The sequence below is a fragment of the Sparus aurata genome, chromosome 20, assembly GCF_900880675.1.
Source record: "Sparus aurata chromosome 20, fSpaAur1.1, whole genome shotgun sequence".
NCBI classification, from domain to species: Eukaryota; Metazoa; Chordata; class Actinopteri; order Spariformes; family Sparidae; genus Sparus; species Sparus aurata.
In genome coordinates, this window is record NC_044206.1 from 3,973,003 (window position 1) to 3,989,380 (window position 16,378).

Below are 16,378 nucleotides of genomic sequence, written 5' to 3' on the forward strand. Positions count from 1 at the left end.
GATAGTATGGACATAGATAAGCAATTGTAGCCTTTGTGTTGTGGGGATTAAGCTAGTTTAATGCCAGGACTCACCCCCCCCCATGCAAAACACGTTCCTCTAACACTATTTTGCACGGCTACCATCACTACAAGGTTGGGGGTTTGGAAAGACGTGAGAGCCACTGTGTGACAATTTGAAATAACTTTGTAAACAATGTACAACTGCATGCCTTCCAACATCCGGATGTAAAACATTTTCTGAGGTCAACACCCCCCGACAACATATAAAACCTAAACCGTGGATTGATAAATTACATACATATAAATACATACATTTATTGATTTATTAATTTGTTAATTCATAAATTCATTGCTCGGAGCAAACTGAATAAACAAAAAAAAACGTACCCAAATAAGATTTCAAAAGAGATTTTCAAAAATTGAATCACGGAAGGGGAAATGTCCAAATCGCAAGAATTTGACTTTGATCATTGTGAAATAGGGAGATTAGAAGTTACGAATCAGGAGCTCAGCAGGGGAGAAGGTTAGAAATAGGGAGACACTGGGGAAAATTGGGAGGGTTGAGTTGTATGTGGCTGCTGTGGCTCAGGGGTAGAGCCAGATTCATGTTCTCGGAAGGTCACAGGTTCGATTCCCCTGATCTTCATGTCAAAGTGTCCTTGGGAAAGATAATGAACCCCAAACTGCTCCTGATGTCCTGGTCGGCACCTTGCGTGGCATCCTCCGCCATCAGTGTGTGTATGAATTACTGTAAGTACTGTAAGTCGCTTCGAAACAACAGCGTCTGCTAAATGCCCTTCATTTATGGAACTGTACGTTTTTCATCCCAATAATGGAAATTCACCCCATTCAATTTATCCTTTAATATGTTTTTTTTGTTTTGTTTTTTTTGTGTCATCTGCAAAAAACTAAATGGTAATTTCTGCATTTACAAAATCGTGGATTGTTTGCAGGAAGTACTGCTCACCATGGATGCCACTTTTTCTGTTCTAGTGTTGACATTTTTCAGGGCACTGTATACAATTCACACTCAAATGAAATGGCTTACAGTAAATATAGAGCACAGTGTAGTTAACAAGGACTTACTCAGCTTACTCAGCCTACTGTATTTTTTTTATATTTTTTAAATAAACTGGTTGCTTGAGTCACATGCAGACTTTGTCCTTGATTTGTCATAATTCTCCCAGGGAACACCTGCCCACATAACTTATCTCCACATGCAGCAATACTTCTGAAACGAAAGGAAAGCACTGCCATTATTTTCCAACTTTCTCTGACACACCTACTAACAGCTTTCCCACTAAATGTCCATTGATTTGCCCAACGTGACTGTGCTGTATTTCCCTCTTTGCTGTGGTGTAAACGGACAAATCAGCCTCTGGAATTAAACTCTAAGCCTTCCTCTCTCCTCTCTCTGCCCAGGGCATTCTCTTCTGTACCGACGAGTGCCTGAAAGCCCCTACAGACCTTCTGAAAATCTACCTGCATGAGTCCAACCGGGTCTACAGAGACAAGCTGGTGGAGGAGCAGGACTTTCAGGTCTTTGATAAGCTGCAGGCGGACGCTGTGAAAAAGTTCTACGAGGTGAGAGTTTTACAAAGTTCAGCAGAGGAAGACAAGAACCAGAGGCTGGAGAATGGCGGGAGGAGGGGGAAATCATTAGGCTGCCTGCTCTGTGTCTGGACCTGGACATCAGTGGCCAACACAGCGAGGAGAAAAAGGAATGTTGTGGGGGAAAGAGAGAGGGCGGAAGGGCCAGGAGAGGGTTGGAGAGAATATTAATCAGTGTGGTATGGGGGTCTGGCTGTCAGGGTCTGCGCTGTCAGCCCGACAAATTGGAAAACATTTTAATGGTTTTCTGTCCACTGCTCCCCTCACTACCCTCTCTGGCTCTATCGCATGCACACTAGTCATGCCACAGTGAAGAACCTGACAAGTATATGTGTACACACACCCACAGAAAGAGACACATAGGGAGAGAGAATAATACTACCCACTCCAGAATATATTATTCAGAGTTGGCACTGTCTGTAAACTGTGTCAATTTGCCCCTGTGCCGCCGAGCAATATGCTGCATGTTTTATTGCTATTTTTACATGCAAACAACGAAGTCTTTAGAGAGCGTCACACTGTAACGAAGTGCGCCTGATACTGTGATAATCAAGACTGCACCAGAATATGAAAGAGATGTGAATTTGTGTTGGAAAAAAAAATCCTCATCCATCACACCTACTGTAGTTTTTTTTTTTTTTTATGCCAGTGGATGCTAGCAGAGGAAACAAGCATCCCTGAGAGACACACAAATTCTCTCCAGTGAAATTTTCGGTGCCCAACAGTCGCCAGGGTGAAAATGAACTAGGTCACCCTGTGCACAGCTGTGATATTCAGCTGTGTCCCTGTCCAGACTGTTTAAGCTTAACACTAATGTTATGCTGACAGGGGTAGTCTGTATGTTTACCACTGCACTGTGTGTGTGTGTGTGTGTGTGTGTGTGTGTGTGTGTGTGTGTGTGTGTGTGTGTGTGTGTGTGTGTGTGTGTGCGTCCCTCCCTGAGGATGTGGAGGAGACTCTGGAGCAGACCAGGCAGATGAACCTGTACTGCCACTTTGCCCGCGGGCTGGGGGAGGCCAGGTACATGGCTGCAGAGTCCTGGAGCAGCCTCAACAAAACCCTGCTGGAGGTGCTGGACAGCTACAATGAGGTCAACGCCACACTGAACCTGGTACTGTTTGAGGACGCCATGGCTCACATGTGAGTGGAAGTTTTAGAACCCCGGGGGCTGTGTGGGGGAGTAAAAAATGAGTAAAAAAAAAGTGTTTTTGTCAGCTCCTTTATTGTCTGTCAAGGAAATCGACTGGCTTCCCAGGTATTTTAGGATTTGCAGTTCCATTTCACAGACTGTCAAAAGGAGACAGGCAAAACTGTAAGCAGTCTTGCTGCCGACATCATGGAAGCCTAATAAAAATGCAGGTTATGTTTGCTTCAGTCTAAAAATATTTAAAAAAAAAAACTTTTAACCCTTGATATGCAGTTTTCCCCTTTTAAAAACCTTTAAATACCTGTGTTGTGCTTAAAGTCGGTTGTTATTTTACGTCAGCGAACTCCATTTCTAAGCTAATGTTAGTCTGTCACTCTCTGTTAGCAGAGCGGAGAGAGAGGTACTGAGACTCGGCACTCGTATATGAAGTCACATCCTTTGGACTGTCATGGAAAATCCTACTGAGTCCTTCACAGTAAAAGAAATTCACAGTCCAGCAGCGTTAAACAACTTCAAAAAATCGTCAACAGGCCTGTACAGACAACCGTGAGAGATCGAGAAGTTTTAATTTGTCCACCTCAAGTTACAGTCCACTCGCATATGACCAGATAAATTACTACAGATTGTTCCATACACTGTAGCCCCCTTGAGATCTGAAAGGTAAACTTGATAAACACTGTGTGACATTTTCATTTATTCTGTATGAACTTGCCCATAGAGTCACTGGATTTGGCCCCAGTAACCCCTGCTCCACCTTGAATAAGGTGGTATAAAAGCGGTAACATCACCCGCAACCCGCATGGATAAAGCGGAAGAAAACGAACGAACGATGTATGAACTTGTTCCCACTTTTCGTTTAAGCTATTTGCTGTTTACACTGGCTCCACGTTTTTTACACCTGCACCATTGTATCAAATGGAAACATTCCAATAGTAATAATAATGATAACATTTATTTGTAGAGCACTTGTCAAAACAAAGTATGAAGTGCTTCACACACTTAACTCTAAGAAAATGACACGCATCAATGATGTCAAAAAACACAAAGGTTGAACCCACTGAAATGTAAAAGTAAAAATAAATTATACATATATTTACATGTATGTATACACTGACCAATTATCAACGTGTTCAATTGTCCAATCCAATATTCAGCATTTTTCTGATTACTGGACTTGTATGTTGTGAAATGGAAATGCTCAAGTACAAGCACCTCAGAAATGTACTTAAGTACAGTATTTGAGTAAATTTATGTTGTTACATTCCATCACTGCAAAAAGCACAGTATACCAACTGAACAGAGGTTAGGTGCAAGCTAGCTGGCAATGGAAGAACTCAGAACTCACCGGGCTCAGATTCTGTGATTATTTGCCAGCAGAGATTGTTCCTCTCTGATGTTGGTGCAATCTTTGTTCTTATACTCAAACTTTTTCAGCAGTAACCAGGCTATTGCTAAGCTTCAGAATCCGGCTGTTTTAGGATTGGGCCCTTTTTAAAAGTGAAACTGAATATGATATGTACCACAGACAGGGTTGGGAATCTAAAAGTAATGAAAACTGGACAAACACATTGTTCGAGTCATTTTACTTCCATGGGTTTTTGTTTACACCAAGAAAAATACATTATCTTTCCTGAAATGTAAAGAAAATGACTAAACATTCCCTGCACTGCTACTGTAAATATAAAGGTGTGTGAGCTTCAAGTATATGTGATCTTAAATCACTATATCTGAAATACATCGAGACAAGTTTGATCAAGTTCCTTTAGTAAGAGAGGGTAATAGATGTAGGGAGATACTGTGCATCAATATGATTTTATGGTATCTCAAGATAAAGCTGACTACAGCGCATACTATTCTGTTGCTTTATATTTATGACCAAGCAAGACATATAGTAAAACACACCTCTAACCTCTTGTTTCAAAAGGCCAGTCTTTCTGTCTATTTGACTTTCGGCATGGTGTCTGTACGAAGTTGAATGATCTAAAGTAGCATTCAGGTTCTCATAATTTAAAATGACTAATGCGTATAAATAAATACAAGGTAACATTGGCTAAAGGATATTAAAGTGTGCTCAGGTTGAAAAGTGTTAAGAAAATAACTTCAAACAGGTCAGGTGTAATTTGAAGTTGAAGCACAAATGAAGGTTGAAGTATTGAAGTGGAAAGATGAAGTAGAACTGTGGTGTTGGCTGAAAGTGAAGTCAGAAATCAGTTGAAGTGAAATTCCTGAGAGCAAGTGCATTCTCTAAGCACTTTAAGAAGATGAGTTGTCAGGTTCAGGTTAGCAATGACGGTATTTGAATTATGAATCTGAATATGAAAGTGCATTAAAAAATCAGCTGACCTGTTTACGCACTGAAAGAAACTGACTCGTCCGCTCAAAGTTGAGAGATGAAAGCAGTTGAAGAGTCAGTTGAACAGTAAAAGACTGAGGTGTTGGAGTCAGTATGTACTGTAAGAAGTGAAAGCAGTTGAAATGTCATGAATGAAAGGCTTTAATCTCACTATACTGAAGGCATAAAGATTCTCAGGAGCACAGCACAAGTAAGTCTGATGTTTGATACATTTTGTTTCCGGTACGTCTGAATGAAAGAGAGTGACGGGCAATATAAAAGCAAGAGAAGAGACAGAAACTACTTGTGTTTGTTTGTCTGTTGCTGTTTCTCTTATGAGTCATAGATTGTCTTTATCCGGCTCGCCTCCCTCTACCTTTTATCTCACCCTACCACCGATTCCTCCTTCACACCTTTCCCTCCCCCGACTGTCTGCACCTCCACATGTAGCTGCCGCATAAACCGAATCCTGGAGTCTCCACGGGGTAATGCGCTGCTGGTCGGAGTGGGTGGCAGCGGCAAGCAGAGTCTGACCCGATTGGCTGCCTTCATCTCCAATCTGGAGGTTTTCCAGATCACCTTGAGAAAAGGCTACAGTATCACCGACCTGAAGGTTTGAGCAGGATTACACGGCAGAGACATACCACACTGCAGAATACATCCATCTGAACTACTCCATTCGTCTCATTTTAAGTGTTGTAAAGTTTCTTACATCCAGGTGAGGTTTTAAATTTAAACATGGAGGTGAATCTGAGTGAAATGTAGACTTAATCCCCTCAGTATGTAAACACAGTAATGGTAATCCACGCAGTATCCTCACAGGGATTCAAGTGTCAGGCATGTATGACTGCAAAATAACAAAATGTTTAGCCCTCTCACAGCCCAATCTCATTATGTGTGTCACTCTCCCACTCCATCTCTCCCTCTGTCCCTGTCACCCAGACTGACCTGGCATCCCTCTACATCAAAGCTGGCGTGAAGAATATTGGCACCGTGTTCCTAATGACTGACGCCCAAGTGGCAGACGAGAAGTTCCTCGTTCTGGTCAACGATCTGTTGGCATCGGGTAACAGCAGGCTCCGCTAATTACTGCGTGTCATGTTTTCCAGGAGAGAAATGCTTCCGCTTTTCCACAGCAACAAATCACTGCGCTGCCATTTCCGCAGCATTACTTCACAACTGCAACACATCATTGTGACGAATTACAAGCTAGGCTGAACTGCACATCGGGATTTATCCTCGACATTTGACGGGTGCAACACATAGCGTTATAAAATAGCCCTATAAAATGATTTCATATCTATATCATAACTCACATCTACAATTATTCCAGGTGCTGTTTGAACAAACAACCAGCCTTGCATATTATTGGCCAGATTAAGAATGGGGACACCATTTGACTGACAGAGATTGTTAAATCAGCGTATTTCTTTGATCACCATGAAAAACGTTAAAGGAGAACACCAGTATTTTAAACCCGGGGCCTATACTTACAAGCTTTAATGTGTGAATGATTCATACTTACCAAAAGTTTTGGAACGCGTCCAATAGATCGCCTCAGCTGACATAGCTGCAATTGCTGCAACGCAACCCTTTGGGGCAACTCCAACTGTCAAAATGTGGTCAACTAAAAGTGCTTTATAATGCCACTGACAGGCTGAGGTTATTTAGAGTCTGACAACTTGACAGACACAATTCCTGTAGAGATAGACCTGTTTGTTAAATACGGAGATCCTTTCTGTGACCAGGGACACCGTTCTCACAGTGAAGCCTCACTCTAAAATCTCGTACTGAGCTGACTCAGGCGAGTAGGCGAGTAAAAAAGAGTTAAAAATAAAGTTTCTATGTCGTTGCTCGTCATTAATTTCATATTGTACTTAGACACGGCTGTCTGACTTATTTGAAGTTTTGCTTATTTTATGTACTGTGCGCATCTTTTTTTTTTTGGGGCCTTTTTATGGCTTTATTGATAGAACAGCTGAAGATATGACAGGAAACAGGGAGAGAGAGAGGGGGAGTGACACTCAGCAAAGGGACCCCGGCCGGGAGTGGAACCCGGGTCCGCTGCAGAGCCTCGGCACATGGGACGTGCGCGCTACCAACTGAGCTAAACGGCAGATTTGGAGCTCTATATGTCGACATTGCTCAGCTCATCTTTGCTCCTGTGAGGCTGTGACTTACAGCAGATCTCTGCATTAGCATAAGCCCTTTGTATGAACTCCACCTGCCACCACCTCTATTGGCACACCTTGATTGGATACACGAGTCTCGGTGTCAGCTCAGATCCCAACGAGATAAGAAAGTTCTGGAGCATTCTCTTACAAGTTAAACTTAAACAAAAAAATCGCAATGAAAATCGCCTGTTTGCCACAATCTTGGTGCTCGTCCCAGCGTTAATGAGGGTCCTTTCATTCATTCAAGGCGAGATTCCTGACCTGTTCCCAGACGACGAGTTGGAGAACATCATTGGCAGCGTGAGGCCAGAGGTCCGTGGCTCGGGATTGATGGATACAAGGGAGAACTGCTGGAAGTTCTTCATCGACCGGGTTCGCAGACAGCTCAAGGTGAAGCAGTCGCAGAAGTGCCAGACAAAGTGCTGTTTGTGTTCTTTGTTAGTCTGCATTTGACTACTAATCATACAGAAAAAAGTTGTTGTCAGTGGTTCTTTTTAGGGGGCAAGTTTACCATTAATCTCTCTCATAGTACTGCGTCATCCCCACCCTCTCTTAATGTAGCAATAGAATGCCGCCTCACACTCTAATTTACCATTCCAGAATATAAAAGCCGGTATAGCCAGGATAAACATCTGGCTTTATGATGAAGCCTTTCCCTAGACAATTTCCTTCCCTGACATTCTCAGATGAACTTGAATGCTTGCGGAGGCAGTGGACGTCGTTATAAATCACTGGCATGAGCAGAAAAGCCCCCGTTTAGCTGCAGATAATTTCACCAACGTGTAGCCGGTTTGTTCTCTCTGGGGACGGAGGGATTCTAGGTTGTTGCTTATCCTGTCATTATTACAGTGTGCACCACCACTACTACCCACATCCTCCACCCCCGCCTCACTCCCAGCTCATGCCTCCTTGGGTTGGAGAGTGAATAAATGGGGAAGGCAATCCCACGGGTATGGGCTTGTAAAGAGTGGATTTCTAACCATTTGGCTCTCTGTCTCTCAAATTGTCTGTCTGGATGGAGGAAGAGGGCTCTTTCCCAAAAAATGCTGGTAATCTGATTCAGAATGTTTGCTGGCAATTGCTTAGGGTGTGCGTCTCGTGCCACCCACTAGTTCCCAAACTGGGTGTTGGGACCTCCACAAATCGGTTTCACTCAGATCATTCTTTGAGTGAACTGTTCAGTCGAAATGACTTTGTAAAAATGGGTCACTGTCAGAAAGGACAAGCTGGTTGACATATATGTTGACCTAACTCATAGCAGCATGTCGACCCTCCCCCCCATGAAAGCAGTGTTTTACACAAATATCAGAGTGAATGTAGAATATGTCTGCAGCTGTATACAGTGGTTGATTATCATCAGTAGTGTCTGTGGGTGTTGCCTTCTCTCTGTTTGTTTCTTCAGTCTAATGTTATGGAGCATCTGGCTGAGTTTCTCAACAAGCCAGCTGTTTGTCTCCAACGGTGAAAATCAGTCTGACGTAGCCCGCAGCTCAACACACTCTTTTAATTCACATGCTTGCTGGAGGCTTTATTTGCTTAATGATGTAGCTGCAAATAATTAATTCACACTTTTCCATTCCCCCTCTTGACCATGAAGAAGTGCTAATCAGAGCAGGAGTTCCCTGCCTGTATTTTCTACAGCTGACTGTGACTCGAGTTGTACTCACAGAGAAACAGAAAATGACTGTGATCTCGCTGCTGTATCAGACTTCACACTCCATTCTGTTTGACCTTGCTGTGTGTGTGTGTGTGTGTGTGTGTGTGTGTGTGTGTGTGTGCACTGCAGGTGGCTCTGTGTTTCTCTCCAGTGGGTAATAAACTGAGGGTTCGCAGCAGGAAGTTCCCGGCAGTGGTGAACTGCACAGCGATCGACTGGTTCCACGAGTGGCCACAGGAGGCGCTGGAGTCGGTCAGCTTCAGGTTCCTCCAGGAGGTGGAGAATATTGAAGTGAGAACTGTTCGTACTATAATACACACACAGGGATGAAGCCACCCACAAAAATGATGTTCACAGTCTGAAAATATCATTTAAAATGTCAGGCAGCGTGACACAACCAATGTGATATTAATTTCAAGAGCAGACTGGAGGCCCCGAAAATTAAATTCATAGCCTGAGCTTCAGGAAATATTGCTTTCCAGCCAAATCTGCACTGTCATCGACTTTTAATATGAAGTAACCGCTGCTGTCATTTACAATTCTCGCAGCCCCAAGTGAAGGACTCAGTCAGTAAATTCATGGCATACGTCCACATGAGTGTCAATCAGACGTCCAAGGAGTACCTGGCCAATGAGCGACGCTACAATTACACCACACCCAAGTCTTTCCTGGAGCAGATCAAGCTGTATCGCAGTCTGCTGGGCCAGAGGAGTAAAGACCTAACCACCAAGATGGAGCGGCTGGAGAACGGCCTGGAAAAGCTCAACAGCACCTCCGCTCAGGTACCGTCCACAAGCTGCCTTTTAAAGCGTCTGCCAGGTCTCATAAAAAAAGTTCCCCATTTTCTGTTTCTCATTCATGTTGGCTTGAAATTTGAACCTTTTTTTCTACTATTTAATCACAACTGCTAAAGAAGAATTGTGTGGTATGAACAAAAGCTCCCGACAGCTACTAATTCAGGGTTTCTGCAGGGTCTTAAAAAGTCTTAAAAAGTCTGAAATTTGACAATCTCAATTTTGGGCCTTAAAAAGTCTTAAATACTTCCATATTTTGCATATAGGTCTTAAAGTACATTTAGTTAGGTCTTAAATATGTATGTACATTTACCGCTTCCGTTCCAAGTTCATCCAGTTCTGCTCGACCCGAACTCTGTGCTGCCTCTTCCGTCTCGCATACAAGCAACATTCAAACCATCCTCGGCTCAACTCTGACGTTGAAAGCGGAGGTGCTTTGGATTTTTAACACCGTTGCTAAACATTTTGGCAACAGATTTGGATGTAAAAAGTTGTTTTTTTTTGGTTGGTTATTAATTCTGGGACTGCACTTTTCCTTACTTTTTCATACTTTGTGTAGGTCTTAAATTTAGTTCAAAATGGTCTTAAAAAAGGATGTAAAAAGCCTTGCAAAAATTTGACTTGTTCAAACCTGCAGAAACCCTGTAGTTGGAAAGCACTACAGGTTTTCTCCAGAAGGTTTTTCCTTCGTAGCAGCTACTTCAATTGTTTAGGAGAATGCTGTAACGCTGCTCCGCTGTGAAGCTCCAGAAATGTTTTGTGGACTACGAAACTTTCCTTTGACATGAGGGTGAATAGAAGGAGACTGATTTTCTTTTGTTTTTGTTGTTGAAACCTTTAATTCAGTACATACAGTAGTTCCATCTCTATTGCTTGGCAGTCTGAGTACTGCTGGCTTCCTAACATACCATGTAATGATGCTCCTCACCTGGCAAACCAAGCTATCAATTGGTTGGTTGCCATTAGTTTGTTAGAATGAGAGGCAATAATGACTGCAGGTTTCACTGCAGGTGTCAGCTGTTAAACTAATGGTCGATATTTTGTTTTGGAATTTAACATAGATTATGTAGAGCATGGAGTGTTATTATGGACACTTCCTTGTGGGTCATTAGTGTCGATTTATAGTGAGATTATTTTTGTATAAAAAACATGCCTGTAAATATAAGCACACATTTTATGTGATGTATTTGAACAAAATGTATCGCTTGTAAACATACTTTTATTGCGGTCACAATGCTAACTGCCAATCAGGGCTGCCAAGCTTCAACAGAGATTTGGAGTGATACTTTGGGGGGTAGCTGGGGCCATTTAAAGCCATATTTAGAGTAATATCACATTTCAAATTAACTTTAGGATTGGACTGTTGTGATTTTTTGGTCGTAATCATCAATATCTGCTCATTTTCTCACTCACCTCCATGCCAGCTCCTCTGCTCCTCAGTCTCAAAAACTAGCTACTATCCTGTAAATCCCCTGAGCACGAATGAGTGAATTCTGTTTTTAAATCAATCTGACACTCTCCACTGAAAGGAAAAACAGTTAACCCTTTTAGTCACAGCTGTTTGTTGTTAAACCTGCTAAATTCACCAACCCGTCCTTTGCCAGGTCACCACTGTTCACCAGCCTGTGAAGCATTAACTTACTCCTTCTTGCAGTGACTATTTAAGAACGTATGTTATTCATCTAGAAAAATAACATCATTCATATCAGAGTGAGGTGGTTCCCTAGTGTTTGACCATCCGCTTCAGTCGAAAGACAGTCACACATTATTCAGTGCACCATATTTTTTGGAGCAATGCAAAGCCTGTCACGCCCTACTCTGCCTCTGATTGGTTGGAACGCATTGCCTTTCGATTGGGTTGGTTAGATTTAGGCATGAGGACTGATGATTGGTCAGGGTTAATATCTGGGTAAGCCAGATGTCTCAGTTCCATCACAATCAGTTGTGAAAAAAAAACATTAAAATACTCCAAAAAGTACAATTTACCAGAACAGACTCAAGTGTTACTCAAGTACATCTCACAGAGTAAATGTAACTCATTACTACCCACCCCTGGTAATATAGTAGTAATACAATAGTAAAGTAGTGACATAGTAAATATTTCATTGTGGTAATGTCCAGACTCTGTCTAAACCACACACAGCCACTAAGCCCCACTAAGCTACACATAGAGCAGAAACAGACCTGTTAGACTTTTACTCCTTTCTTTATTTTTACGTGTGAAATTTGTGTTTGTATCATTTGATGTTTCCATCTTTATTATCGACACCTGGATCCATTTGTCCAAATGTTTGCCGTCTCCACACCTTTGCGAGTGAGCTATATGAATTATGCAAAACGAGGTCTGTGTGAAGCAGCTCTAATTACAGTGGGTCTGCTCTACTGTGCAAGTGAATGTAAAACCAACCACACACACACATGCATAATTTCGCCCTTACATTCCGTACATCTCCACTGCTTTGCATAAACATGCCCACACATACCCACCCGCACAAAATCACACACTTTACACATAAATGACGTCAATGTGTCGAAAGCCCTGGTGTCCTGTGTTTTTGCTCCCCATCGCCCATTTACTGTAGAATGAGCCAACGCACGCAATCACACACACACAAACACACACACACACACACACACACACACACTTAGAGGCTGTATTGTAATTGAGGAGACTTCTAATTAGAGAGCACACCCTTTGCAGCAGCAAGAAACGTTAATGCGCCCCGTGTTTGTTGATGCATCCACACTGATGGCCGTACCACTATAAGTGCTGTTATTTAACATTCTGTGCAAGAGAATCCACGGCTCGTCAGGGGCTGCTGGGTCATGGTAAACAAGGAGGGTTAAAGCAAAGGATCTGTGTGTGTCTCTGAGCGTATGTATGGTTTTGGTGGTGGTGGAGGGGATTAGTGAATGAGTCATCCGCTGTGCTCCCCAGAGGACACATTAGTTCTGTGTTTTTTTTTTCTTCTTCAGTTTTGTGGAGGTAGTGTTCTACCTTTGGCTGCTGTTGTCTTATGAATATGTGTGTTGTGAATGTGCTCTGCAGCACTCACCCACTCATCTTCTCATAAACACTTACTGAGGCACACACGCACATACATGCACGCACATACACTTACCTCAGTCCTTGTACTAGTAACGTCTTAATGAGTGTAGTAACAGTGGTACAGTAAGAGTAGTTGTAGAATTAGTACAAGTATACTTGTAGAAATACAAGTCGTAAAATTGGGAATAGAAGCAGCAGTAGGAATCAGAACATCAGTAAGAGTATTGGTGATTAATACAAGTATTAGTAAGTACTAGAAATATATTAGTTATCAGTAGCAGCTGTACTTTAATTAGTAGCAATAACACAAGTTGTGGAAGTTTTAGTAATAGCACTAGTGGTATAAGTTACATTGGTACTACTAGTATAAGCACAAGTAGATATAGCAGTAATCGAACAAGCAGTAGTAGTAAGAGTAGTAGAAGTATTACTTGTAATACTGCTAATGGTACAAGTATTGATGGTTGTAATATTGTACTAATAGTAGTGGTTATAATAATAGTGGTACCAGTAATACTAGCAGTGATGCCGGTATAATAGTTTCAAGTAGTGGTAGAAATACTAGTCATAGTGAGAGCGGTAATATTCAGGATCAGTTAGAAGGCTCCTCCTAAATCAAGCAGAGTGGTGTTAAATGTAATGGTTCCAGACTGATCTAACCAGCATGAGCAGCATCCTGGCAGCTCTTTGCATTAGGAAAAGAAAAGCGTCGGCCTGTTTCATGAATGCAGTCAGGAACAGAGATGTGTTTTTCTACTCAGATTTCCGTGCGCGGTACATAAACACAGAAGCTTCTCAGATGTACTGAATATCACCCATGTCTCCTACCAATTAGTTTGTCCTTCTTCTCCCTTCCCCCACCCTCCCCTTCCTGCCTTCCCCCCTGCCTATTCATCATGTTGATGGCTCACTTGGTGCTCGTCTAACGTTCGAATCTTTTGCGCGGAATCCTCGCAACCCGAAAGGGCCGTCTTCCCTCCAGCCTGATTTCCTGTTTGTTAATTAGCTGAAAGACAAGCATGAAAAACAGTCTGTTTTTATTTCCCCAGTGCAACATTTTGATGGAGTTGGACGGCAGTGCAGAGCCCTATTTGTCTGGGAGTTATGAGGAGTTTGTAACAGCTTTAATTTCTCTTTACGACCGTCCTTGATCCGTGCAATTGTGTGTGTGGGTGTGTGTGCGTGTGTGTGTGTGTTTGTGTGTGCTGATAGCAGCTCTTATTTATTTGTTTTCCCTGATATGCATGCCACTCATCTTTTTCCAGCCCTTTATCTACTTGGACAGAATACGAATTTTTCCTAGTAATGGATTAAAGGTCACATGCATGGTCCACGGCACAATCCTGCAGGGCACTAAATGTTATCCGCAAAGGTTTAGGCCCTTTGTGAAGCTTATTTGTTGGACTTTCCTAAGCTACAGATTCCTCTTTATAGCCTAGAAGAATGGAGGAGATATTTAGGTTTCAATTAGACTGCCATCGAGCTCCAGCAGCGATTGTATTACTAATAAGATCCAACGAGGATACAAACAACACAAACAAATGATCACTCCTTCAAAACCGCCTGCGAAATTAAATTAGATGATAGCGATAGATTCATTAGCGCTCATGATATACACTCTGATTGCTACTCATACCATTTAATGAGACTAAAATAGATTATTGTCAGCAGCCCAACCCTGTGCTCTATTGAGTACTAATTTTAATGCATGCATTCTGTTCTTCCTCAACTTTGCCATTCATGTATATTCCTATTAAACTTAAAGGAATAGTAGTTATTGGAAATTTACTGAATTGCTTTCTTTCCAAGTGTGAGGTGAGAAGAAATTAGTTTAACCTAAAGTCTGTTGTGTCGGAGGTGGTTAGCCTACTAGAAGCAGGAAAACCAAAGTTTAACATATATTTAGTTATAAGTTATATATTTCACCCAGTGTTTTTCTCATGTTTAAAATAAATTCTTAACCCACTTACCCTGCAACCTTTCTAGCTTCAAACAGTGTTCAGGGACCGTATTGTCCTCTGAGAACATCGTTTTTATTTACTGATGGACAAGAGTTTGTATTATTACCTTATTAAAATTGTAAATATGAAAATCCTGAGTTTGATTGTCTTCTCCAAAGCTTCATAGTGTACATTTAAACAAATGAGTGTTTATGTCAGTAGTAGTAATTTTACAGTACTAATTCTTCCTCCTGTTTCCCACTGCTTTACTATACTATAGTAATGCCACAGTGTGTTAACAACAAAATATTCTATTTTTGTTTATATCATCTGTCTTCAGTAATTAAGTAAATGGTAAAAGTATAAGGTAGCATAAGATAGAAATGCCCCCCCAAAAATACTTGTACATTGTGGCTGTGTAGGATCAATAACGGTAAAAACAACAAACGGTGAAACAATAAACTTTGTTTTAGTGCCGGGCCACCACAATACAGAGTGGCTTCTTTCTCCAGGCTGTGACACTCCTCAGTTCAACCTCAGACCTCCATCATAGAAATTGTTTTAGCTTTATGACTTATCAGACCTTGATAAGATGGAACCTGACCTGGTGAAAGGTATTAAGAATAACTATATAGAAAAAGCAAATTCTCTGATAGTGATTATGATCTACAGTTCATTCATCCAGCACCCTAATGCTTGGCTGTAGCATTAGCCAGTCACATCCACCTGAGCTCTTGGCCTCCCTGTCTGTCTATAGGTGGATGATCTCAAGGCCAAGCTGGCGGCTCAAGAAGTGGAACTCAAGCAGAAGAACGAGGACGCAGACAAGCTGATCCAGGCAAGAATATGTTGGAAATAAACCCTTGACTCTTGATAATGCACAGATAGATTCCTGGTGTTGAAGGTAAAACCTGCTTTGTACAACGTGGGAAATTCAGAGACAGCTGGACTTTAAACCTCTGATCCTTTTCATTTTTTCCTTATTGATTGATCTCAGATAGGTCAGAGGGGTAGGCCTTGGCATGGTGTGCAATGCTTTTTCTGTTAATTTCCTGCATGTCACATGTTTCTTGCTGGGTTTGTCAGCGTTAACTTCAGTTTGTATCGTATCCATGGTGTGAAAACTAAGCCACTGACTCAGATTGCACTATTAACACAACAATAAATCCTGTGTGCCATCCCCAGGTGGTTGGGATAGAAACTGAGAAGGTGTCTAAGGAGAAGGCAGTGGCTGATGAGGAAGAGCAAAAAGTGGCAGCAATTGCTGTGGTGGTCAGCGGCAAACAGAGAGACTGCGAGGAGGACTTAGCCAAGGCCGAACCAGCTCTTCTAGCTGCTCAGGATGCCCTTAACACTCTCAATAAGGTCAGTTTCTCTCGTATACCTTTCAGTGTGTTATTGATTTGCTCCATCATACTATTCTTTCTTATTTCTCTTCTCTCTTCCTCGCTTTGTTTGATTTCATCTTCCCACCTTCAGTGGAATAAGTTATGTCCACACAGGCCTTGAACTGTAGAAAAAAGATTGAATCACAGGATTTAGCCAGGTCTTTGCTAAAATAATGTCTTCTCCGTGTTCTGCAGGCAGTTTACTTCATCCTGGCATCCCGCTTAGCTTTATGAGCAGCCTAGGGGATTTTCAAAACACCCTCTGTGTTTAAAAGGTGCTCTCT

At 42.0% G+C, this 16,378-nt stretch overlaps 1 protein-coding gene across 1 annotated transcript in view; it reads left to right on the plus strand.

The window, feature by feature from the left end:
* Window positions 1–16,378, plus strand: part of dnah9 (dynein, axonemal, heavy chain 9) — a 151,646-nt gene that overhangs the window by 80,713 nt on the left and 54,555 nt on the right. Inside the window, exons 48-56 of the mRNA XM_030401440.1 lie at window positions 1,425–1,586; window positions 2,557–2,753; window positions 5,543–5,705; window positions 6,035–6,158; window positions 7,514–7,656; window positions 9,053–9,214; window positions 9,472–9,705; window positions 15,464–15,544; window positions 15,892–16,071. Coding sequence (XP_030257300.1) covers window positions 1,425–1,586; window positions 2,557–2,753; window positions 5,543–5,705; window positions 6,035–6,158; window positions 7,514–7,656; window positions 9,053–9,214; window positions 9,472–9,705; window positions 15,464–15,544; window positions 15,892–16,071 — 1,446 coding nt within the window. The remainder of the gene's footprint in view (window positions 1–1,424; window positions 1,587–2,556; window positions 2,754–5,542; window positions 5,706–6,034; window positions 6,159–7,513; window positions 7,657–9,052; window positions 9,215–9,471; window positions 9,706–15,463; window positions 15,545–15,891; window positions 16,072–16,378) is intronic.